The sequence below is a fragment of the Hippoglossus stenolepis genome, chromosome 5 (genome assembly GCF_022539355.2).
Source record: "Hippoglossus stenolepis isolate QCI-W04-F060 chromosome 5, HSTE1.2, whole genome shotgun sequence".
In the NCBI taxonomy this organism is placed as follows: Eukaryota; Metazoa; Chordata; class Actinopteri; order Pleuronectiformes; family Pleuronectidae; genus Hippoglossus; species Hippoglossus stenolepis.
In genome coordinates, this window is record NC_061487.1 from 4,941,008 (window position 1) to 4,967,636 (window position 26,629).

The 26,629-nt window shown below is 39.1% G+C and overlaps 1 protein-coding gene across 1 annotated transcript in view; it reads left to right on the forward strand.

Annotated features, from left to right (window-relative positions):
* LOC118109101 (chemokine-like protein TAFA-5) overlaps positions 1 to 24,782 on the forward strand; it is a 55,410-nt gene extending 30,628 nt beyond the window's left edge. The window contains exons 3-4 of the mRNA XM_035155930.2: positions 7,551 to 7,678; positions 21,951 to 24,782. Of these exons, the coding sequence (XP_035011821.1) occupies positions 7,551 to 7,678; positions 21,951 to 21,959 (137 nt within the window). The 3' untranslated portion in view covers positions 21,960 to 24,782. The remainder of the gene's footprint in view (positions 1 to 7,550; positions 7,679 to 21,950) is intronic.
* The last annotated feature ends 1,847 nt before the right edge of the window (positions 24,783 to 26,629 follow it).

Sequence of the window (26,629 nt, forward strand, 5' to 3'; positions counted from 1 at the left end):
TAGATCTTATAATTAAATTAAGACCATCTAATTTGTAGGTTGATCTTTTAATCAAGGGATCTGTCTTTACAAATGTTTCGACAATTTATGATTATGAGATATGTAAAAAAAAAAGACTTATTATAACTTCGGCTATACTTTGTATACTTAAGATTCTATGAAGGCTATTTGTGAGTTATAACATTAATTATATTTAAATCATAGTCTTTCTTTGTAACTCTGTGAGAAAATGTAGTAAACAAAGTGAAATAAAGGTGAACATAAAAAAAACTGATTAGGAAAAAAAGGAGAGGGAAAAAATGAATGAAGGAAAGATTTAAAAGTTAATCATATGAGATGATTTTCTTTTCCCCTCTGAGGCGTACAAAACATGTTGAGTATTAATGGTTTCTGTGTCCACTTCTTGTTCAGACTGTAGCACTATTTATATTTGTTTCCTTTCTTCCATCTGTATTTTCTTTGCCTCATTTCTTTTCATTCCTCTCCTTCCTCTCTGTTCGTCTCGTCCTCTGGGGACAAAACAGCGTCCCTCCTTCTGGACGCTGTCTTTGATGAATGAAGCGATTACAAAATGGCCTCCTCTCTTTTTGGATAAATGAACTGTGCTGAGCGGCGGCGGACGGATCTACGTTTTGGTCGTTCATTAATCAGCGTGGTGATGCAGCACTCGCAGGTGTTCAGGTGTTCACTGGTACCTGAGATTAATCCACTGCATCTCCATTACACACTGTTTGTTAATGTGAAAGCCTCTTTTCTGTTTCTGACTGTTTTCTATAATTAACACCTGAAAACACCTTCATCCATCCTGTGATCTTATTGGTCAGAAGACCTGCAGGTTAGGGACAGTTAAGAATAACTATATGCTATATTTCTTATATAAAAACAAAATTCTAGATTACAAAACAACCTCTTTAAATAGTGTTGGCCCATGTTGGGTGGATTCATGAATGATGACTGCTCTTATTGCCAAAAACATTATCTTAATAATAAATATATATATATATGCTCGTCTGTTCATCCTGTTCCTCGGGGGTACACCTGTATTTTGGAGATTGTGTCCATTAATCAGATTAGATTATACTGCTGGACCAGAAAATCAAATCATATGTATCAAAACTGATGTTGTGATTGTGACCTTGGATTTTGGGCTGCTCAGTTAAATCAGTGTGATTTGTTTCAGGCCCTAGTTGGCTACTTTTATCAGATCCACTCTGTGTTTTGTTTTTCTCTCTGAATTACTGTGTTCAGTCTTCCAGATGATTTAAGGAAACAGCCGCATTTACAACCTCGCTGTGAGGCGTCTGATAAAACACTGAGATACTGCTGAGGTAATGGAGTTGTTATGGAGGGAAGCGCCAGGTTTGGCCACTCAATCCTGTGATGCACTGGGATGATGACGGAGAAAGATAAATCAACAAATGGTGCGGCTGCTGTCGGCTTCCATCCTCGCCTCAGGTGATTACATGGTGTCCCCTCAATAACCAGGGCAGTGCTGTTTCTCACCACCCAGTTCTTTGAAAACCCCATCATGTCTCAGGGGGAACTTGAGGAGGTACAGTGCTGCACTGCGGAGTCACAGGAAGAAAGGTGGCGAAATGTTTGCGTAAAAAACGAACCTGACAATGACAAGAACATGAAGAACATTATTCCAACTAGTCCAGTGCCCCTTCTAAACCTGCCTGTTTGTATTTGTCTGTGTACAGGGCAACTTCAGAATATTTCCTAGTCAGTTATATACTTAACATACTGTCACTTTTTATTGTTTGTGTGCTGGACGTTGTGTGCAGAGCTTTTTTATAAACACTATGGTGTGACTATGGTGCAGAGTGAAGTTAGAAAACTTTGTGTTCATCCTTCCTGGTTTGTTTGTAATGAGGATTTTATAGTCAATGTTTCCAAAGAATATTCAACTGAATTTGCTTAATTATTGTTCACCGATGTGGCATATATACATTACTGTTCAAAAGTTTGGGGTCACCCAGGCAATTTCGTGTTTTCCATGAAAACTCACACCTTTATTTATCAAATGAGTTGCAAAATGAATAGAAAATATAGTCAAGACATTGACAAGGTTAGAAATAATGATTTTTATTTGAAATATTAATTTTGTTCTTCAAACTTTGCTTTCGTCAAAGAATGCTCCATTTGCAGCAATTACAGCATTGCAGACCTTTGGCATTCTAGCTGTTAATTTGTTGAGGTAATCTGTAGAAATTTCACCCCACGCTTCCTGAAGCACCTCCCACAAGTTGGATTGGCTTGATGGGCACTTCTTGCGTACCATACGGTCAAGCTGCTCCCACAACAGCTCAATGGGGTTGAGATCTGGTGACTGCGCTGGCCACTCCATTACAGACAGCATACCAGCTGCCTGCTTCTTCCCTAAATAGTTCTTGCATAATTTGGAGGTGTGCTTTGGGTCATTGTCCTGTTGAGGAGGAAATTGGCTCCAATCAAGCGCTGTCCACAGGGTATGGCATGGCGTTGCAAAATGGAGTGATAGCCTTCCTTATTTAAAATCCCTTTTACCTTATACAAATCTCCCACTTTACCAGCACCAAAGCAGCCCCAGACCATCACATTACCTCCACCATGCTTGACAGATGGCATCAGGCACTCTTCCGACAAACGAAACTTTCTCGCATGGAATAGCCTTCATTTCTAACAACAAGAATAGACTGGCGAGTTTCACATGAAAGTTCTCTTTTTCTGGCCATTTTGAGAGTATAATCGAACCCACAAATGTGATGCTCCAGATACTCAACTAGCTCAAAGGAAGGCCAGTTTTATAGCTTCTCTCACCAGCAAAACAGTTTTCAGCTGTGCTAACATAATTGCACAAGGGTTTTCAAGGGTTTTCTAATCATCCATTAGTCTTCTAAGGCGATTAGCAAACACAATGTACCATTAGAACACTGGAGTGATAGTTGCTGGAAATGGGCCTCTATACACCTATGTAGATATTTCATTAAAAACCAGACGTTTCCACCTAGAATAGTCATTTACCACATTAACAATGTATAGAGTGTATTTCTGATTAATTTAATGTTATCTTCATTGAAAAAAACAGTGCTTTTCTTTGAAAAACAAGGACATTTCTAAGTGACCCCAAACTTTTGAACGGTAGTGTATATATAAATACATAAATGTAATTCAGCTCAATTGATATAAAGCACTGCAGCAACAAAACATGTTGTGCTTTGACTTTGAAAACAAATTGGTAAAGAGGAAGTGATGCTATGAATGTTGCTGCTATGATGGAGATCAGACACCCATGAATGTATGTGTCAGTCTTCTATGCTGAAATAGAAGAACTGTCATTGGTTTGACATAGTTGCCGACCACTGCTGTATATTTAGCAAGGACATAGAAGAAGACATGTTCAACTCGGTCAGCAGACTGAAGCCACACTGCCTCGGCCCGTACTGACTGCTGCAGAGCACTGGTCGCCTGTTTATTCAGTTGGTTTAGAACACTCTCATGTCCCAAAACTCGCCATCGGGGCTGTAACAGGACAGATCCAGAATAGATGCTGTATCAGTGGGCAGTTCAACCATAAACAAGTTTGTACCAGCCTGCTTTGCTTTCCTGTTGTTCAGGGTGTGTGTTCCAGGACTGGGCTTATCAAGCTCAATTCCCCACTGAGGCGGAGCAGTGCATTCCACTCTGTTACACCTATGTTTCAGTTTCCGTCTTCACCTACTTTGCCTCAGCTAATGCCATAGTTTGCTTTTGCTAGGTTGAGTTTCCACATTTACTTCAGTTGTTCCATCTTCCACCATTTCCCTTACATAGCAAGTAATTAAGTTAGCAACATGACCTCCAGGTCCAGTTAACATTATCAAGTCCAACAAGATGGATCGTGGTTGTTGAGTGATTTTGCAAAGCTAGCATTAATATATTTCCTGGACATATTTCTGACCTTCACACACATACATGATGCTGATATCCATCTCATTACTATTCCTTTTGCACAACATTTATGTCATTTAACTTTAACTCTTAACCTAAACTAAATTCTAAAAATAACTTTGAATTAATTAAGGAGCAGCAGAAGTGTTTTCTTGTTCCAGAGCCTTTCTTTTTCTCCATCTCGGTAAAAGCGCGAGGCAGTAGGAGAATTTAATTAAGTGTCATGGCTGAGAGGAGCTCCTGTTGTTCAATAGGAAATTGGTTTGATAATTGGGGGCTAAAAGGCTATCACAATCATACTAGTAGTCGGCTGGTCCAAAGGGAGAACTGATTACCTGGTTCTGTATCAGAGGCCCGAGCAGACTTTAATTTTCTTCATCCTTCCCCAGGCTGAGCTCGTAGAGTGTAATTCAGTGCAGGGAATGAGGGCAATGCTGGAATGATGGCAGTGACTGGGTCAGGAAAGTATCACACTAACAGCAGGGAATCCTCTTCTATCTGACTGAGTGTGTGTGTGAGTGTGTGGTGAACTTCTACAGAGGATACCTGCTGTTCTCACCATTATATTCATACTGTATAAGGTTGTCATGTCATTTCATTTTATATTGCATTACATTATATTTATATAATACTATGGTATTTGATAACTGTGCTGAATTGTTTCACATCATGTTACATTAAGTCACATTACTATGTGATACATAATGTCATGCTACATGGTGTTGGGGTCACTAATGTTACTGTACCTTAAGATAAGATAATGCCGTGTTTTTAAAGATGTTGCATGAAGTGACTTTCACCTGGTGTTACATTACTTTGCGTTACTCTACCTTGCATTTGTTACCTTGCGTTGTATTACTTTGTATTACATTACGTTAAGTAATGTTACTTTGCATTATTTAACCTTGCATTGTGTCACATTAGATGGTGACCTGTCAAACTCCCAGCAAACCTGAAAGGATAAGTGGTATAGATATAGGATGGATGGATTGATTATGTTATCTTGCCTTGTGTTACATTGTAGCCTTGGTTTAACATTGCCTTGGTTAAATTAAATTCTGTTATGTATGCATGTATTCGTTTCACAGTATGTTGTATTATTATGTGTAGTATTTAATAGCAGTACCTTGTGTTATGTTCCACTGCATTGTTTAATGTCATGTTATGTAATGTTATCATACATCTAATCATGCTACATTTCATTGTGATGTATTGTGTTATGTTATGATTCCTTGTGTTAAGCCCAATTCATGCTTCTGCGTCTAAGCTACGCCGTAGGTGCACATGTAGCCTACGCACAGGGCAGAGCATTCATCGTGCGTAGGTGTGTGTGAGTTGCTCTGCAATTACACCACGCAAACACTAGTGCGGATCGTGTTGGAGTTGGAGCTGATGGATGTTGAAGAGCAATTACTTTTTCTTAAGGAACTGCAACAATGAAAAGAAATCTGTCGCTCGTGTTCGTTCCTTCAATTTAGTTCAAAAATAGTCGCGAGTCTGCCAGAAATGCGATGCTACCAAGCGGACCAATCACAGCTCTCGTGTTCTGGGTCCCCTTCATGCATAGTTACATTTTTGGGGAGGTGCACATCAGGGTACGGTGACATCTAAACGTAGGCTACGGCTTAGCTTTGATGCAGAAGCATGAATTGGGCTTTACATTACTATGCACTACGTCACATTACATTACCTTATGTTGCACTGTTTCATTGCATCCTGTTTTGTCATGGTATATTTTTCATGCTTTATATGTAAAGGCAAGTTTATCTTGTATTGCATCATGTAATGTTACCTCAAATTATGTTAGGCTAATTTTCACTTTTAAATCAAACTTGAAAAACCAGATTGTTTAAAAACCCAAGGCATGTATCTCCTCCTGCAGTGTTTATACAGTAAACTAAATGAATGGCATGCACAGTCTATTCAATGTGTATACATTGTGAGGTTTACAATGCATTAGACCTTAATGCATGTTTAGTATTTTCGAGCTAATTCTGCACAGTGAGAGCAACGAGTTTTCACTTGAGGATAGTGTATACAGAAGAATCACTGCAGCCAGCACACTGATGACATACATTCTGTATATGTTCTACTCAGGAAATGTGTCTTTAATTTTTTAGCCCAGTTTGATATTTCCCCCTCTCATCTCTCCTCTCATTAATCAGGTTCATCTCCATCTGATCTCCCTCATATGTTTTTCCCTCTGGGTACAGAGGCCGTATTTGATTAGATGCACACACTGTTAATTGCTGACAGATGTTTGTTTGATATTCTTCTGCTGAGGCATTTTTTTACTTTGTAGTGTTGTACAATAATGATCCAGAGTGACAGTGAGATGTGCTTGATCACTGTGACCTTTGACCCTTCTTCAGCGCTGTCTGTTTTTAATGTTAATTATCTGGGGAACAATTCTTGAAAGGGAAGATCCACAAATGTTATATATTTACAAATGGTCACGATGAGAAACCGAGAGCATGAGTTTCACACTGGAGGTGTGATCCTAGAGAGGTGTTGTCAGTAAAGGAGGGTCTGCACCATCAGGGCTCTATGTCATCGAGCTGCATGGTGGGACATGTGTAGACTGTTTTGGGAGTTTGACTAATACCAGGGACGGAAAGTTGGGATATCCGTGAACATCCTCAGATTCTTTTCATTTATTTTCATCGTCTTATACACACTCATCCTCCTCTTCATCATCGCCTCCTCTCCCTCTGTGGGCCAATTGGGGAGCCACAATATGCAAATGTAGTTGTGAGCATGTCCTATTTATTTATAAATAGCTGAGCTTTTGATGAGGAGGAGGTGTGTACAGTAAACAGGATCATGCCTCTGATGTTGGACTGAGTTGGGTTTTAAGAATTTTTTTAAAGTTTATTTAAGATAATTTAGTTTGAAAATTAACATTATAAAAAATAAAGTAGTATAAGCTGTAACATTAAAGGAAAACAGTTAAATAGTTTTAAAAAGTTTAATTTCCCGGAAAAAAAAATATTTCTACAAGAACATTTTAAAATATTTTAAATGACATCATATTTAAGTGAAATATAATTGAATTGTTAGAATACAATTCTAATTTAAAGACTAACACATATCACGGTGAGAGTTCAGTTGTTGTTTGAAAATAAAATGTAATAATATATTAAATTGGCAATTTTACAACAAAAAAATGTTACAAGACAGAAGTTAAGAAAAACATGAATCAGGTTTAAATTTTTCAGGGTCAATTTATTTTTCTATCTCATGTTAATTATTGTGAATGTGTCTGTATGTAGGTGTATACATTTACTAACATGCACAAACCCTATTGGATGTTAAGGTGGGATAACAATGTGTACACAGGAATAAAGCTGTTAATGTGAGGGAAAAAATATGAGATATAGGTATTACAGCATAAGAGAACAACTGGCTAATTACTTGTTCAAACTCTTCAAACTCTCTTATTCACTCTCTATGTCATTCATCAGCTTTTGTCTGATTAAAGTGTAAAAACAGTAACATTGAGGACAAAACCATCAGATATTTTGTGATAAAGTCTGAGGACACATTGACAGGTTTGTAAAAATGAAAATGAAACATCAAAATAGAAAAAGAAGATGAGTGAAATTTTCTCAACTGTCTTTTCTCCCACTCCTCTTCAGTTCGTATCGTCAGGAGCCGACAGTGGTGTGAGATGACTCCTTGTTTGGACGATGAAGGTTGTGATCTCCTGGTCAATCAGTCGGGCTGGACCTGCACGCAACCAGGAGGCCGAGTCAAGACCACCACGGTGAGAAGTGAACCAGACTCATCCACTTGTGTCTGTCGTGTGGCTGATGTTCCACAGGTTCATACCTTAGATTGGGTCCTGCCATGTCCCAAAGCTGGTGTGGGGTCACTGTGAAGAAGGCAGGTGTACAGATACATACTGCTGCAAGACTCATTTTTATCATCCACATTAAAGAAACAGATACAAATGTTTTCCTTCCTGTGTAATAAGACTATCAAGTGTCACACACGGTTTATAAAGGCTCCGTCAGACTGGGGCTGTCAAGCTGTCATAACATCCGATTTTCACTGCATGATTATGATAATATAATAAAACAATATTTATAAATAATTGACATAAAACTACCAGTCGAATGTATCTTTAAAGTGACACTGCACACTGTTCTTTGATCAAACACATTAATGCTGGTATTAACACATTTATATACAAATGTATACAAATCTGAACATGGCTCATATCACCGCCCAGTGTTTCAAACCTTCTTGGATCTTTCAGGGCCAATGCTAACGTAGAGTCAACCATTTGGGATATCTCTTTTTCCTGACATTTATATTTGAGAAAAGTGAAATAAACCCTCTAATAAACAGGTGGGCCGCCCCCACCACCACCACTGAGTGCAAATCGGAAAAACTCAGTCATATTCAAATCTAAAATAAACCAGTGAATCATCAACCATTCAGAGACATGCCTTATCCTCTCCTGCCCCTTCACTGTCTATCTCATACACGCACCATTTGAACCATCGGCTGAGACAGTTGCCTGGGCCAGTGGTTTGTGCGCTGCTGCACCACCGCACTCTTCAGACACAGTTAGCACCGGCTGTCTGAGCACCAGCTGCCTGTACCAGTGGTTCAAACAGCTCAGGACGACCATCAGGAAACTTAGGAGGGGAGAAGCCTCTACCTCATATGACATTTCTGTCCAGTGCAGAGCTTCAACTGAAGTCATAGCGCATAGGTAGACAGATAACTAAGCTTTAGCAAGCTATATTGCGAATGTGTGTGTGTGGGGGGGGGAGTTCTCAAAAGCGTTTTTTTAATTTCTAGGGAGAGACACATTACACAAAACTTAGGGACGAAGTTACAATTTAACTTTATTTATTATATGATTCATCTCTTTATTTTAGCCAATGAATTAAACCTAACATATTACAAAAATACTAACAGGCACTATGTTTGAACCATGTAGTTGCTTCATCCCAAAAACACAAATGATTTTTGAAGCACTTAATTATTTACAGGATATTATCATAAGTGTATTATTAACATTTTTAGAAATATATATATTTTAAAATATCACAAGTTTATCGCAACACCCCTAGATGACACACAGTCATAATACTGTACATAAATGGTACAAAAACAAGAGAAACTAGAGTTCAGAGCCCTTCATTCTTTCTTTTCCTTCTGTCCTCAACTCCTTCCCTTTTCCTTCTGTAAGTTACTTTTCAAAGAAATAATTGTAATATAGGCTTCTCATAACATAAAAACAAGGATGCTGCTGACCCTTATTACCATCACAGCCAGTGTGTGTGTGTGTGTGTGTGTGTGTGTGTGTGTGTGTGTGTGTGTGTGTGTGTGTGTGTGTGTGTGTGTGTGTGTGTGTGTGTGTGTGTGTGTGTGTGTGTGTGTGCTCTTGAATAACCTCTAACCATGAGCACTCACTCCTCCGGGCCGTCACCCTGCAAATCAGCTGATAAACAGCAGTTGTTTCAAAAGTGTCATCACTGACCTCATTCAGAATGTGATGATTTAAAACACAGCTCTTCACATTTCATTTCTCTGTATCTGATGAGGCTGATTAGCCGCTGTCCTCTGCTCTCCATGTTCCATTACTTCTAATAGCTACAGTTTATGATCATCTGCAGTTTCTGTGTCTTTACCTGCAGTATAGTCTTGTTACCCACACTTTTATAAAATATAAACTGATAAACCACACATTAGCGCTGACCTGTAAATTGTCCTGTCCACTGTTTCTGGAGCTTTGAGCTGAATCAGACCGTTTTCAGGGCTGTTTCAAGAGACTTTGAGGGCCCCAGGCAAAAGGGATAGGGGCAACATCCTAGTGTATGTTCAGGTTTTGGATACTTACCATTCATATACAATTGCTTACATGCATAACCACAAAAGGTTAATTAAATGTTCAATAAAAAGTTGTGATTGCTAGTATTAGTCATAATAAACACACACAAAAACATGCATACACACTCTTAGTGAGTGAGCAGTGGTGGCACTATGTTAAAGTTATGATTGCATTGTTATTGATAATAATCCAAAAGCAGTTACACTTTTCATATGTGAAGTCTGTGTCCTGTCCATGCTCAAAGCAGATTAGAAACTCATTTAAACAAGGACACATATATACAGTTTAAATAAGTGCATGGATATAACACTAAAGTAAATTGTGTAATCATGGCTGAGAAGAAACTCATAAGTGAAATGTAGTTCCCTTAATCGCCTATTGATTAAAGGCTGTATGAGTGTTCTGTTGTCAGAGCTGAGAGTTCCCTCTGTCAGGGTTCCCGCGGCTCCTTAAAAAGTCTTAAAGAGTCTTAAATTACAATCAAGGAAATTAAGGTCTTAAATTTACCATAAATTGACTGCAAAGTGTTACATTTTCATGTGTTTAAAATTCATGTTTCTAATCCCAAAACAGTGTTGATTTCTTCGATGCTGAATGTTAAGTATTCATGTGGGCAGGACAACACAGCGCCACACAATTCCCAGTCTTTCAATTCAGTGGTCAGCTATGGAACTGCAATGTGATGCCTGACAGTAATGTCTGTCCATGTCAGGTGTAGTGTGTGAACCATTTAACAGCAAATTTGCAGTCGTTTCTTCACATACGACTAGAAATTTAAGAAAGAAGCCGTGTGAAGCAGTCAGACACAGTGATGTATCATTTATATTCCTTTAGACTGCACTGTAGCTTTAGAGAAAACACAACCGTTACACAGGAGGAAAAGATGTGTGTGGCAGGCAGTGCACAGATGCTAAAGAAATAGTTAAAAATCATATTTTCAGCACTCCTTAAGGAAGTGTTACAATTTTACTTTAATTGCAATTTATTAAACTGGATAAGAAAAAGCAATAGAATAAAAACTCAAAATCAAAAAGCCAGAGTAAGTCTTACACAGGGAATAGGTCTATTACCAGGCAGGCGTCACATTTTGTGTGATTTATTTTTCCATTTTTGCAAACAAAAGGCAAAGGCGTCTGCTGTAAAGAAATCATGAACCTCTCCCGGTATCTGGCTGCCTATGCCCGCCTAACCATAATATCACCTGGTGCTCAGAACCTTCAAAACAAAAGCATAAACTACCAAAACTAATTAAAAATAGCTAAAACAATATTACTATTGTTTTTTTTATTAATATTATTCTCAAAGCATAATCTAACTAGTTATATTAAACAAAACAAAAAGCTAAAAAAACTAATGTTTACCTATTAAACACTAGTATAATAGTTATCCTTATTAATAGGTTTAAATTAATTATCTTCTCTATCAAAGAAAATGCTTAAATTACAACTATTGAGGTCTTAAAAAGGTCTTAAAAAGCATTCAATTTGTCTTTACTAATGGTGCAGAAACCCTGTCTGAGCAGCTGAGAGCTGACGGGCAGCGTCCTGCATCACAACACCAAACCTCCTTCTCTTCTCTCCTGCGTTCTGGCTGGTGGGTTTGAGACAAGTCAGTCTGCTCCCTGAAAAACTGCTGTGTCTGGTCTGTGGGTTTTCTCCTCTTTCGGGAACTTGTTCTGAAGCTGGACAGCAGAATGAGCAGCTGCTCTCTGATCGCTGGAGCGTCGCTTCACGGCCTCTCGACGACACAGAGGGACGAAGAAACACAACTGTAACTACAGCACATCTCAGAGGAGGGACATGTTTGAGCAGTTAGTCTTTCCTTCATCTGTGACTTTTTCATTCTGCCCTGACTGAAACATAAAATCATTTGTTCTGCCTGTATCCATTTGTTTAGTCACTATCTTTGAACGTGTTTATGTTTCATTGTTTTATGGCACTGAATTGAAGTCGATTTAAAGGTGTTTTGAAGGCAGAAATATCCACGTTAAATAACATAATTAACAATATTAAAGGGACTTATCAAATATTATATTATTTGATTTTGCAATGTGCATTTTCACATTTTTATAATTCTGTAATTTAAACCGAAGTGATTAAAAAAATCCCTTCATTTACATGTAACCCTGCATGTGTCCATGAATTAATCTTCTGAAAGCTCAAACTTTTTATAAATGAATAATTTATGTTAATTTAATGAGGACATTAAGAACATTTTAGGCATAAATAACCCTAAACCAGGCCTGACAGCATCATACCATGAGTGGTTTGTGATTTTATTCTGTTCCTAAACCTGTACCGTGATTCTGTCTCCCACTCCGGAATGATGAACGTCTCCCCGGGCTCCAACACACAACACCGCTCTCCTCTCTCGTCTTCTTTCGGTCGAAAGATAGCGGCACACTGTTGCGTCTGCTGCCTCTGGCTCACAGACAAAAGAATCTCCCTTTTTTTTAAAGGAGCTTCACACAAACAAGCTCCACTGCTAATGAAGGACAGCAGATCTGATTGCCTCGCTGTAAGGCAAATTAAATTACAGAGAGACGCAGCGCTGAGTGGGCGGACCGACACGATGCTCTACTGTGTTTACACGAGTCAGCGTTCATTAAAACTCAGAAAGCGAGATCAGAGGAACAAATGACGTTCAATTAGCCCTGAGGAGATAGTAGAGATAGAGTAGAGGATGTGTCTGGTGATAATGAGTGTGGATGAGGGTTTGCTCCTTCACACAGTCTTTACACACTCATCACTGGAGAAGCAGCTGTTGTGTATTGATCCACTTTTCAACATTGGGAACATTGACAGTCGTGAGAGAAACGCATGAGTCTGAAATGTGGCCAGCGAATTCCTCCTTCACAACAAAACTAGCAGGCAAACGCAGGTTTTTAAACGTGCTGGAAACATACATACAATACACAAACATACATACACACAGAATGTCTCTGTTTTCAAGGACGGACATAAAGGTAGACCACACAATAGTTGACCTGTTCCTTTAATTCTGGACAAGATGTTTGATTTTTAATATTTGAGTTAAATGTTAAATTAGAATTTCGAATGGTAGTCTGCTGTCAAGCCAAATAGCCAAGTATGAACATGAATTAACCAGAGGTATTTGGTTTTATTATATGTTTGCTTCTTAAACTGCAATTTTTGATTTTAATTGTATAGTATAAAAATACACATGTTAAATACAGTAGTGTTTTAAAGACACATTTGACAAAGCTGACATATATTGAAAGTAAAGTAATGAGTAATTGAACATGTTTCTTTGACTGTTGAGTAATAAGTAATAGACTTACTCTTTCAAAGAGCATTATATACCCAGTGAGTGATTACATTAGAAAGGTGACAAATCTACAACCAACCACGTCTGTGAGACCAGAGAGCAAGAGGTGTTCTCGATGTAACAGAGAGATGACTCAAAGAAGAGCTGAAGTCTCCACACCTAAAACCTCTCCTGCTCTGCGGACTGTGATTCCTCCGGAGCATTTTAAACATCCGTAGACTGAAGTAAATCAAAAATAGGTTCATGGCTCCCTTTAATGTTTTTAAGAAGCCGCAGCTTTGCAATATTCATGAGGCGATTTCTGGCTTGTTTTTGCTTTTGGATGTGAAATAAATGGGAACAGAGAGCATTGTTTCTCATCACCAGCCACTATTCATCATAAAGCAATTATTCTGGAAACAAGGACGCCTGCTTCCCACTTTACTCCCAGCTGCAGTGTTTATCATAGGATGAGCAAATAACACACACAGCTCTGATAACTGGGTCTGTGTTTGCCTTTGTACAGCAGCAATGTGATTTGAACTGATATGTTACTAACAACATGGTGAAGCTCATGTCATCTGATTGTTTCTGCCACAGATTTAATTTATTTTTAATATTTTCTCTCTCTGTAAACATGCTTTCCTCTCCTCCGAGACTCTGGTGTTATCTGACTCTGGTTTCATCCGCCTTCTGTTAATCTGTTTAAAGTTTTGAAAACTAAACATTCTGAAATCAACTGTTGATGTTCTTTTATTAGCGCTGCTTGCTGATTTGTTTATTTTCATTTATTTTAAGTAGGGCTTCCCTGAATGAAAATTACCTGCAGATTTTAAGTATTTCCAGTCAGTGACCTACGATAACATGACAATTACAACCGGGTCAGGCTGTATGCATGTGCCGCGCGTGTGTGTGTTGCTTTTCATCAACAGCCCAGGTTATCAGGTTAGAGCGGCTGCACTGCCTGTATGAGAAGCGTGTCACATGCAGTTCACAGCAAAGTGAAAATAATATTTTAAATGTTTGTGTCGAATATGTCACAAAATTCAATATTTCCAACCCTTCCCGTTAGTTGCAAAGTCAAAGCACTCCAGCATTCATGTTGGACAGAATCCATTCACTTCTTATAATGTTTTTCTAAACTCCAAGTAGCAGCTCTGCAGCAGACGTGCTCCCTGTGTGAAAAAAAGACATGCATGAAAAGCAGCAGATCAGCAACACAACCATCATGCACTGCACACCCACCCAGTGTGGCCAAGGTGTTAGATATGGTTGGCATGTTTTGTTAGCGTTGAAGTCACGTGGGCATCAGCCACAACAGAAAAACATGACACGTTTACAGTTGTCTGCTAGACTTCTTACTTTGTGATCCTTTGTCATTATGTCTGGCAATCAGCTTTTCAGGGCTCATCTTTACCATCCAATACAGACGCTTGACTTTTTCAACATCTGAGTGTTTGTAAAATATAAGCCAAATAAGTAATTGACGCTTGACCCTCTAAATAATTTTTGGGCAGTTGTGTGTCATCTATACTAATTCCAGTAATCTCTGTCTGTGGCTCAGATATCTCCAGAACCGTTCATCTTATCAGCTTCACACTTAGTGTGTATTGCTAAGGGCCCAGTGCAGTGTCAAATTTGGTGTGATACTGCATGTCAAATAAACTTTGAATAATACCAGTGCTCTGCAGCAGCCACAGCTCATCATGACAACAGCGTGTTCATGAAATGTCAAAGACAGCTGATTTCCAGTTCACGGCTCTGCGGACTTTGTTAAGCTTCACTAATGCAGGTCACTTTTATAGTTTCAGAAAAAAAGCTGCAACCAGCATCACCATAAGTTAAACAAACAGCCCATTCCAAATAGGCAGGTTTAGAGCATGCAACAACCTGACCTATAGTTGACAGAGTCTGTGAGTTCAAAGAAGAAAGAAGAAGCTAAAAAAGTTACACTTTAACGAATACATTTCTTATTTGCATAATCCATTTTCACAAATCAGCATTTGCCTCATAGGGCTTAACAGGTGGAAAAAAATCAGAAACCTCAGATACCAAAATATGTCAGAGGTAGCTGATCAACAGCTTTCTAAAATAAAGCAGGAAAACCAGCAAGTTGAAGAAAATCCCATTGAATTGATTCCCATGCTGAAAATCTGAAGAACAAAAATTGTGTAACTGTCTAAATATTTAAAGTTTTTAAATATTAAATCTATCTAAGTTATCTAAGTATTTTTCACCTACAAAAATCTGTTACAGAAATGCTGTGTGTGTGTGTGTGTGTGTGTGTGTGTGTGTGTGTAAAAAATGTCACACTCTGCCACTCAGCAGAGCAAGAACCTCCACCTGCCCAACAATTGCCTAAAATTCAATCAAGCTCCAAAAAAATTACACACACTGTACAAATCTTTTTTGTATGGATAATTTTTTAATCTATGAAATATGTTCTTGGAAATCTGTAAAATACTGTATATTGCACAATGTGAAAGAAAGGGGGAAAAAATCCTGGATCTGCCCCTTTGTCCGTATGCCTGCAAAAAATTGAATGGGTTATTTTTGTCCCATGTTCCATCCTTCCACAAAGGAAATCCATTCTGTCGTTTTTGTGCACTCCTACTGACAAACCAGAAAAAACAAACAAACACTCAAAAACATAACCACCAAGGCAGGGGGGATGAAACTGTATGCTGTAGCATTAAGATTTCTCTTCCTTAGAACAAATGGGCTTAGACCAAACCATTTCGAAAACAATACTAGTGGATGAGCAGTGAACCTCTGGTTGTTTCCTCTGATCTTCCTCAGCTCTAGGTCTCTCTGTGTTTCTCTCCTCATGTCGCTGGCTCTTAAACCTGAGGAGTAATCAGCTAACAGCCCTCAGCCACCCTGTTTACTCCCCTGGTCCAGGAGGAGGTGCTCTCTGGGCCTCTTTCATGCCCACAGTGGCCCTCTCATAGGGGCAAAGGAGAAAACGATGCATGACAGGTGCTGCGTTCCCATCCTCTTCCTGTAATTGATCCCATTGGGCCATCAGGCTTTATCAAGAGCCAATCGAGCAGAGTATAACTGTGTGGCCGCAGCTGTTGGTGTGAAGTCGACAAGAGGTGACAGGGAATGTCTGAAGATGGCCACACTCACCACAGAGGCACCGAGTGAGGCCCAGATCTGTCAGGTCAGTCCTGCTGACGACAAGATCACCTGGTGACATCCAGCGGTTCTGAACATCTGGGGCTCTACTTTAACAATGTGAGCACATGGAACAGGTGCATTTAGGGTGCGGTCGCTTTAATGGAGGGTCACTGCTGCATGGATTAAAAGGTCTGTAGTACTTATTCTCTTAGTTTTGGCAGGTAGAGAGAAAACTTGGTTTCACTTTTTACATGAGCAGATTATTTTTATTTGTGTAAGAAGCAGTGTGCATGTTTGTGCACCTGCTGCTGTCGGTACACACTGTGTATCGTGTCCTAAAATAACAGTGAAATACTGACTTCAGACCAGGTTTTTGTTGTTCATTTGCTTTCCACTGCCTCAAGAACGCAATGCACCAACACTGCACCTGACAACACCACATTTCAAGAGCAGGTCAGCGCAAGTACATTTGCTACTTAGACGCCACTAGTGCAAACCTTCCTGTTTTGAATGGGCTGTATGCTTTGGCCTGTGTTAATCCTGCGGAGCTGCTCCTTGACATTAGTGAGTCCTCCTCAAACAGTTCCACAATACAATGTCACTTTTTCTTGTTTGTTTGCTGGACGTTGTGTGGAAAATTATTTATAAACAGTTTATGGTGCAGAGGGAAGTAACAAAACTTTGCGTTCATCCTCCTTTTTTTCATCTGCAATGCATCCATGATTAACCGGATTAACAAAACACAGGCCAAGTGTGAAGCCTATAAGATGAATGGTTCCCGAGATATAAGTTCCACATACAGACAGACAGATGGAGATTTGTGGAATTATATGGTTTGTATTTGGTAAATGGTCTGTATCTACATAGTCTTGATGACCACTCAAAGCACTTTACAGTACAGTTTTACGTTCACCCATTCACACACACATGCATTTATGTGCAGCACTTTTCTATTTGAGAAGGGGTAATTTGGGTTTCAGTATCTTGCCCAAGGACACTTCAGCATTCGGAATGGGGAAGACTGGGATCGAACCGCAGACCTTCTGGTTAGAGGATCATACCCCTGATGATTCCACTGATCTGCAAACCTGAGATATATTCAAAATGGGGCGAAAGATCCAGTGTGTAAAGCTTGTAGAGACTGGAGGCTGCTGCCTCGTCAGTTTTATGTACTGAATAAAATGTCTGAATGTTTTTTGTAAATGAGAGATCTCATTTTCTGATTCTCTTTGTCATTATAGGTCACTGAGTGTAGGTTGATAGGCAAAAGTGGCAATTTTATCCATTTAGAATTAATTTTACAACACCAGAGAGCGTGAAAAAGGCTCTGAAGGCTTTCTGAATCAACTCTATATAATTCACATCCTCCAGCCCATTTGCACTTCTGCACATACGGCAGCATAAATGGACCAGAACAATAAGTGGGGAGGGTTATGCAGTCTGTGTACCCATCATTTTCAAGATCATAAATAGTCCTTGCTTTTAGGTTCATATTCAATAATGTACACCCCGTCCGACAGTGTAAAAATCTCTGGGAGATTGAACAACATGAGTCTGTTATGATGACAGTGTTTTCAGGTGGAGGAGAAGAGGTTAAAACTGCAGAATACTGTTCATCTCTTTAAGAAAAGAAGAAATAATTTCAGAGAAGTTGAAAGTTGTTTTCATTTCATTTCCAGCGCTCCTACGTGATCATTATAGTGTGTGGAGCCAGGGTGTAATTTTCTGTCGCAAAGGTGTAATCAGGCGTAGTAAGCAGAAAGCAGAACTCATTTGTGGCTCGCCGCATCGACTCCCCCTGGAGTTTTTCTTTTCTTTTTTCTCGCACATAACTGTCCTTGAAAAAAAAGTGTCTGACTTTCCTGTACGTTTGTGTGTTGAAGCCTCCTGTGTGGTCCAAACCTGCAGAGGTCCATTTATTTTCGGGTCACACCAGGAGAAAAGGCAGGCAAGTCTTAAGAACAAGAGAGATTCCGGTCGCTGCTTGTTTCTACCTTGTTTTCTTCTCAGGCAGAAACTCTTGGGGGTTAGTGCGACTGAAACCTGCCTTAAACACTCAGAAATAGTTTGAAGAGGTGAAGGAGCATTCACATTACGTTCTCAGTCAGCGGTATGGTGAGGTGCTAACATAAAGGTAGCACAACAATACAAATGCATAAAGTAAATAATTCAAGTCCTTTTTATGTTTGGGTTGATGTCACCTTTTTGGTTAATTTGACAAACATCAGCGGCTGTAGATTATTCATGTTAAGTCTGCAATGTTCTCTCTGCAGCCTCCGCCTGTGATCACCCAGAGATTTGTTACAAGGCAAAGGAAACATCATCATCTTTTTTGTTGCGCAACAAGAAAACCCAAGTGACAGCACACCATGTTGAAGAACAGTCTCACAGTTTGACCGTCGTTCATATTATCCATGATCCAGCTGTGATCCATGTCACAACTGTGAACTAGGACTTCAAGCACTTGGATCAAGAAGCTGGCGATGAGTCAGTGGGCTGCAGCTATTTCAGGTGCATCAGTTACATCATTGTGTTAGAGATATATTTAATCTCCTGCTGCTCAGCTCATCTTCACGTTGGAGCCACAGGTTGTCAAAGATGAATTAGAGTGACACTCAAACTCTGTTTCGACTTCATTGGTGAAAGACGATCAAACTTTTTGGTATCTATAGTTCAGCTACTTGTTGATGTTGAACACTAAACCTTGATAACATGGCAGTGGTAGTTTTTGTTTTGAGTGGTTATTGCATTGTTCACTCTGCAGCGAGAAAGACAGCAGCAGTGAAAACACTGAGTGTTACCTCCTGTTCCTTCAAAGACATTTCATGTGTGCGCTGACTGCAGGAGTTTAAGCGACACATCTGAAATGTTACTAACACACCTTCACCTCCGTGTTTAATCGTCTGCGAGCGGAGCGTTTAGGGATGGTCTGAATGTTGATGCTGTTTCAGAGTGATGTATGGTTCTCAGAGTAATCCAAGTCGTCCTTGTCTGACTCCTCCGGCTCTTTTAGGATTCCAGCTGCAGTCAAACAGGATGGACATGAATAATTCAGAGGTGAGCGGCTCAGAGGTGCCGCCACGGCTGCTGTTTCTTCTTCTTCTTCTCCATGTGAGTCTTCACCTGGAAGCAATTACAGAGAGCTCTGCCTCCGCCAAGGGGACAGAAATGAAGTGTCCTTTCTCGTCCCCAGAGTTTGGTGTTTTTAATCAGAGTCTCGGAGCCTTCAGCGGGACATGTCCACACGCTGTGAGAGTCAGACTCTACATGCTGAGTGCCGCCACCATCTCATGAATGTGCAGCATAGTTTAGCATCAAAAACACCATACGTGTGTTGCATTCCGGAAAGCAAAAGTAAGCATCTTTAAGATTTAAATGTTAAATCAACTACAGCTCCATTAAATGATGAATAATAAATAAACTATTATGAGGACTTATTTCCTGTCTCCATAACTTAAATGATGAAATTTAAGTTGAAGACCTGTTTTAAGGTTTAGGTTAAGGTTAGGTTATGGGTTAGTGTGAGGCAAGTTATGTATATATATATATATTAACTATGGTTCAGGTTAGAATAAGTATTAGAAAAAAAACAGACGTCAATGTAATGTCCTGTGTGTGTGTGTGTGTGTGTGTGTGTGTGTGTGTGTGTGTGTGTGTGTGCGTAATGTGTCTAATTATTCCGACCTAAAGAGCTTCATGTTGCCCAGAAACTATTAAAACACACTAATGAGCCACACTGTTGCACTGGGTGACATTTCCGTTCATCAAATTGAACACACACACTCTGTAGTTTATTTTGACTCAATCACACACACATTGTCCTGCTGCCAGAATAACTCAAATGTGGATTAGTCCACTGCTGAAAATAGTCCCAACATACACTTGTTTCCTTTTTAAAAAGTAACATTTGCTGATAACCACAGTGGTCAGCTGCTGCAGGAAATGCAAGTCTGTTTGTAAACAAAGAAACAATATAAGTGTGACATTTTGTAGTGAGGAAGTCAAACGGACAAAGACATTGTTGATTGTTTTTTTTAATCAGGAAAGTTTGTTTGAGATGTGACTCTGTGTCTTAGCTTTGTAGTGAGTTGTACTTCAACTCTGTTCCTGTTAATGTTTCGGATTCTTTTGAGTCGATATTTCAGCTCCTCATTTACCCGGCTTGTTCCCTGCTCCTGCTGTGTCTCGAACATGCAGAGATGTGTAGTTGTATGAATTCCCATCCTGTCAGATGTGGCTCTGGGCTCAGTTTGAGTTCCAGCTCAGCTGCTTTAATTGGACAAAGGACTGCGTGGGTTTTTAATTCTGCCGTCTGCGTGCAGCTCATTTCCTCTAATGAAGCCCAGCCGAGTCGCTCGAGTCTGGAGGCACTCGCAGACACCACCAGCTGGAAGGAAAATATTTTGTAATGGGACAAAATGAACATCGTCAATGCTTTTTGTATGAATTATTTGTACCTATTTTATTTATAGTAGCTAAATTCACGGTACATAATGATTTGATGCACTGATTTAAAATGCAATATTTTCTTATCCTATTCACACACACACATATATATACATATTTACATAAACATATATTCATATATATATATATATACACATGCTTGGCTGCTGAGCGTATAATTCACTGTTGATCACTTTTTTTTAGATATTTATATTCACTGTTGATTCAGAGAGCTGTTGATTTATCTAAACATTTGTGGTTTGGGGTGCTGTTGAATCAACACCTCTCTTTTTACAACTAAATGTTATAAGCTAAATGTTTTCAAATTCTAAGTTCTTATTCTAATGAATTAGATAAGAACAGGTCAGAAAATAAGATTTTCAAATATTAATCAACTTTACTTTATTTTATAAAATGTTATCGAAACAGTTTTAGAGACGTGTTGATTGAACATTACCAAACCTTAAGTTAAATCGTCGCCTCTAAAACTTTCTACATCAACATTTATACATTTTCTTAAATGTTGATTCTAATTCATCAACTTAGTCTTGGTTATACGAGAGGATTTTCAACCATTTTAATAATGTGGAAGACCACAAGGAAGATAAGACTTTAGAGCGGCTGTGGCTCAGGTCTCGATCCCCGTCCCATCCTCGAGCCAGACACTGAACCCCAAATTGCCCCTGACTGTGCCGGCAGTGTGAGAATGATGTGTCAAACTAAAGCACTATTTATAAAAGTGCTAAATAGGAGCAAAATAAATACAGATCATTTAGATAAGAACAGACAGAGATAACAATTTTTAATGGTAAGAATTCAGTTAAGACACAGAACCCCACAGTGAACTAAATCATTAATACTAAACTATTTCAAAGTTGTGATTCCAGGGACTAGAAACACCACATCTTCAAATATGACTTGCTGTGTGTTGAAAACCAAAACAAAATACAAGAAACAAACTGTGGATGAAGTCATAGCAGAGAAGATGGGAGCAGCGTATTATTTCATATAAATCAAATGTTTTGTTGTTAGAATGTAAAATCTGGTTGATGAAGCTTCCCAGTCAGCTCGCTGTCACTGGCTATTGGCAGGTTTCTGCTCAATATTCCATTGCTGTTCATTTTACCCTTCAGGATTGTTTAATATTTATGATTCCAAACATTCAGAGCATGTCTGGAGACTCCTCACACTACTACTCATTTATCCTCTAGTAGTGTGGGGTCAGCATTCTTCCATAAAGCAACATGACCTCATCTGGCTCATGTAGCTGAATATTTTCTCGATGCTGGTCTCAGACCAGCAGACACTCTGACTGCCTATGATTTGTCTAACGCTGCTTATTTCTGTCCTCCAGGTCTCCTGACAGCGGCGGCAATGACAGACGCTCCCCATATAAGATTGGATCCCATCGTCCATCACCCATTGTCCCTGAGCGGAGCATTGGCTGCTGCTGACGTCCAATCATCAGCCACTATCAGGGCGTCTGGGCACGTTGCTACATCCATGGGTGAACTGTGGAAACTTCTGGCTGAAGTTCTTTCTGAGGAACTTGACTCACTTTATTTTCCAAGAGATTTGACTAATAGAGCGTGGAGAAGCTGCTGGATCGATTTCCTCTGTTTGGAACCAAACTCTGTTTCGTTTTTACAGACCAAAGATGAACAGAGCTACAACAATAAGACGTTTTATGGGGACAGAGACTCTCAGAACTCCCCGGCAACACAATATTCATGTAAAGAAATGAACACATTGTGATATATAAATAACTGAATTGAGAAATATTATTGTACACAAGTTGATAAAAGATGTATCTGTGTGAAGAACGGCTGTTAATGTTTCTGTTGGCACTGTCCATCTGCTTATGTGTGGAACATCAGGCTGGTGGAGAAGGTAAAAAATCATATCAGGCATTTTTGTGATAAGAACATATAAATGTGTGCACTTTTAGCAGATGCCTGAGGACATATTTCAAAATGTCATTAAATCAGAGTCATTAAATCAGATCTCTGAGGAATAACGTCCTAACTAGGTGAATGTACTTTATAGAAAATATGTAAACCGATACAGATAGAGAGTGTTTGGGCCCAGTTTGATTTTATTATACACGTGAAAATTGTTCCTTTTTCCATAGTTTCACTAAGGTTTTATTTATACAGCTATGCATGTCACATGTCAGCTGACAACCAATACAGCTGATGAACGAGCCACTGATGAACAGTCATGGTTGATTTGATCACAACATACACAATATATAAGAGATAAATCGAGCTATAGCAGCAGTTGGTCGTTCCTGTCTGAACTATCTCAACAATTACAAAATGGATTGCCATTGAATGTGGTGCAGATATCCATGGTGACTAAAGAGGTGTAATTATATGCACATTATGTATTGGCATGAGGCTATTTGAAGAGGAGTGAAAAAAGGGAGTGAAAAGGATTAACAATGCAGCACACTGACTACAAGCCACACAATCTATTAAAATGTATTCAAAGTTTTAAATTGATTCATATCTTCATTAGGTCCAAGTGCTTGAAAAAGAATGTACACTTAAAGCTAGGGTTGGTAATCCTGTAGAAGATAGAAAGGCTGCACATGACTCTAGTCACAGGCAGGGTGCATGTAGGCAGGTCGGTTAGTGACAGACAGGTACGCCCATCCTACACACTGGACCTTTAACACTGGTGAAGCTTTAGTTGCGTCACCTGCAGGCTAACATTAGTTTAGCGGCACAACAAAGTCTATCACCAACAAATGAGATTGGCTGACCAACATACACTTTACAAAGTATCCAACTTCTCTGGCTGTACACCACCACTGGAGATTTGTAACATGGAGAAAATAATGCAACACCCCTCCCCTTTTCTTTCAAACAAGAAGAGGCCTGTAAGAAATAAACTTTAAATATAGCTTAAATAAAAATATCTGCACACTTTTGAACACATTTCCTAGTTTTTTCTGCGAGTCACTAATCATCATTAATCACCAAGAATCTGGATGAAATCAAACTGTGAGATTCCCACCCAAACAATCATCAAATGTTAGCATGCTAACGTGCTGTATAGTGAACAGTTTACCTGCTTAGCATTAGCATGCAAGTACACCTGTGCCTAAATACTGTAGCCTATCACAGAACACTAGTATTGCTGTATTCCGATTCTTAGTCTCGGGGTATTTCACTGATGTATGTCACCTCTGATGAGTTCATACACTGTAAACAAAAGCATGCTTCCCAGTGCAGTGCCTCCCAGTGTACAGATGATACACACTATTTCTGTCTTTGAAATATTCTTCAAGATGTTTGATATTGGTGTGCAAAGTTTCCATTTCTTATCATAAAAACTGCAGAATATCGGACTCTTCTCCACCAGACCACATTATGCTTTACATCGTATTTCACATTTTCCAGTGTCAAACATCATGCAGTCGGCATGGCAGGTTATAATGAAACAACAAGCAAACCATTTCACCCTCGAAACCCAGATGTTGTGTCTGTTTGGGGGGAAGAGGCATTAAATGTATTTTCAAAAGCCTAAAGTTCTATATTTAACTATTTCATATGTTGTATCTTTGTAGAAAATCTTATTTAACGTTGATGTTGCTCATTTTACACTGGATTCACAGCAGTCTGCATCAGATGGAGCATTGTTGCTGCTCAAAGTTCACTTATGGTTTCTGATAGTTTTATCAGCAGGGATGTTATTCCACTTTTTACAAAACAAAAGGTACCCTGACCAAACAAGTGTCATGTTGGAGGAGGATAAAGATCAGTCCGATTTTTAAACTTAATAAATAATTAATCATATTTAATAAAGACATTAGTTACAAATATTAAAGCATTTTATGAGGAGGGGCCACAGAGTTTTCCTTCAGTTGTTGTAGGTTGTGTATACCAAATCCCAGAATGCAGTGTGTCTGTAGGTGATCGCCTTAGTTGTGTTAGTCTCGATCAGCTGGAGATTAACAGCTTCTCTGTTTTGATGCTCTGCCATTATGCACCATGTTTTTTATTAAAGAGAAGACACAAGTTCAACCATTTTGATCTCAAAGTTTTATAGTTTTTGTGAAGGAAAGATGCAATGAAATGCATCAAAGTGATAATGCATAACTATTGTATAGAGGCTAATATATACGCTATATATACTACAGTTGTCCAACCAGTTTCATAAAGCTACTTTTTTCACAAGATCAAAGATCTCCATCTTAGTGTTTTGTGACATTGCTTCATTGCACAATACAAATTTGGAGCTTATCAATTACAGGGTTTGGGACACACTCTCACAAACACACACACACACACACACACACACACACACACACAACACACACACACACAAACTGATTAGCAGCACCAGATGAAATACTGCCCATATCAGTGGCCTGTTAAGACATCCATAAAGTTTTCACATTCCTCAGTAGGTTTCTTGGTATGTATTGCTTTCTCTGTGCACGCAGGCGTAGAGTTCTCAGCAGGTAGGCAGACCTCATCTTAACATCGACCCTGTAAGAGTGTGCTGTGTGTGTGTTTGTCCCAAACCATGCAATCTATCAGCTCCAAAGGTTTATCATCTGGAGATAACCTCTCAAGTGATATTGCCACCAAGTTTGGTGAAAATCTGTCCTCACATTTTATAAATATTTTGCACACAGAAACATTTCATGGTGTGTGTGGCGAATAAATTACTGTGATTAGGATTCTGACAATTGAAATATTTAACAGCAAACAAAAAAGTGTTCCCACAACAGTGGTAGAAATTAAGAGCATTTACACACAAATACAACTATTTTGCCATAGAATTTTGCAACAGTTAACAATGACGTTGTATGTTGGGGTCTAAAACTCTTTTGCTCCACCCTCGGTGACCCCTTGTACGAAGTCAGTGTGTAGTTGGGGGCCACTGGTCACATGTCCACCGAGGAGAAATATACTTTCTAAAGTTCTTTTAAGTTTACTTCTCTTGTGGAAAATACAACCGTTTTTTCTTGTTAGTATTGATCTGAATAATTCAAGTATCCACTGAGCTGAAAGTGCCAAGTAGAACGTTAAAGGTCACTTGAATTTTAACACTTGGAAGGAGTTGAAATGTCAGTTGAAAAATAAGTGAAAAAGAAGCTGAAAGTGTCACTGGTGTGTTTATTGAAATTATGGCCTGTCAAATGTGCTGAAAGGAATTACATTTAAAATTATAACTGAACCACTGAAAGGAGATGAAGACTTAATTGGAGAACAAGTGATAAGGGGGATGGATGTTTAAGTGTAACTGTTGACTAAAGTTGAAGTGACAGATTTAGCCCAACCACCACTGAAAGAAGATGAAGTCTAAATTGAATCGCTTAGTGCCCAGTTAACTTTAATATCAGTTAACTGGGCACTTATATCAGTATCTGATAAAAAGTGTTGGAGTTGTCAGTTTCAGTGTAAGAACTGAATGCTGATTAAAACAACAAGGTAATGAGAAGATGGTGAAGTGTCAGCTGATGAACACACAATAAAAGTGGATATTTAAAATTAAGTGTAACTGGTGTCGGAAGTTGAAGTATCACTTAAAAGAGCTAAAAGCAGTTGAAGTTACAGTGAAGTTCATGAAAGGAGATGTTGATAAATAAATGATAAATAAACTAAATAAATGATTGCAAAGGTCTGGAGGTTTAAGTCCTGAACGTGTTAGTGTTGGTTTGAGTTTAACTGTAACAGCTGAAAGATGTTGTCAAATGAAGTGTTGGCTTGGGTTTAACCACAAGAGCTGTCGCTTCCTTTTTAAAATGTGAACTTGACTTTGTAACGACCAGTTCAAAATGACACACGGTGGGGTCAAAACCTGTCTGGCTGGACCCTACATGGTCAATGTGCAAAATTGAGTTCATAGTTGAAAGGTTCTGAGGCACTGCGCTACGGTAGTTAGCATATACATGAAACTTGACATGAAATCTGCATTCTGCTTAAGGTTAACTGGTTTCAGGCCTTTATCTGTTTGCTCCTGCTACTCTCTGTCAGCGAGTAGGTGTGTTGATGATGTTTCTAACACGCTACAAAT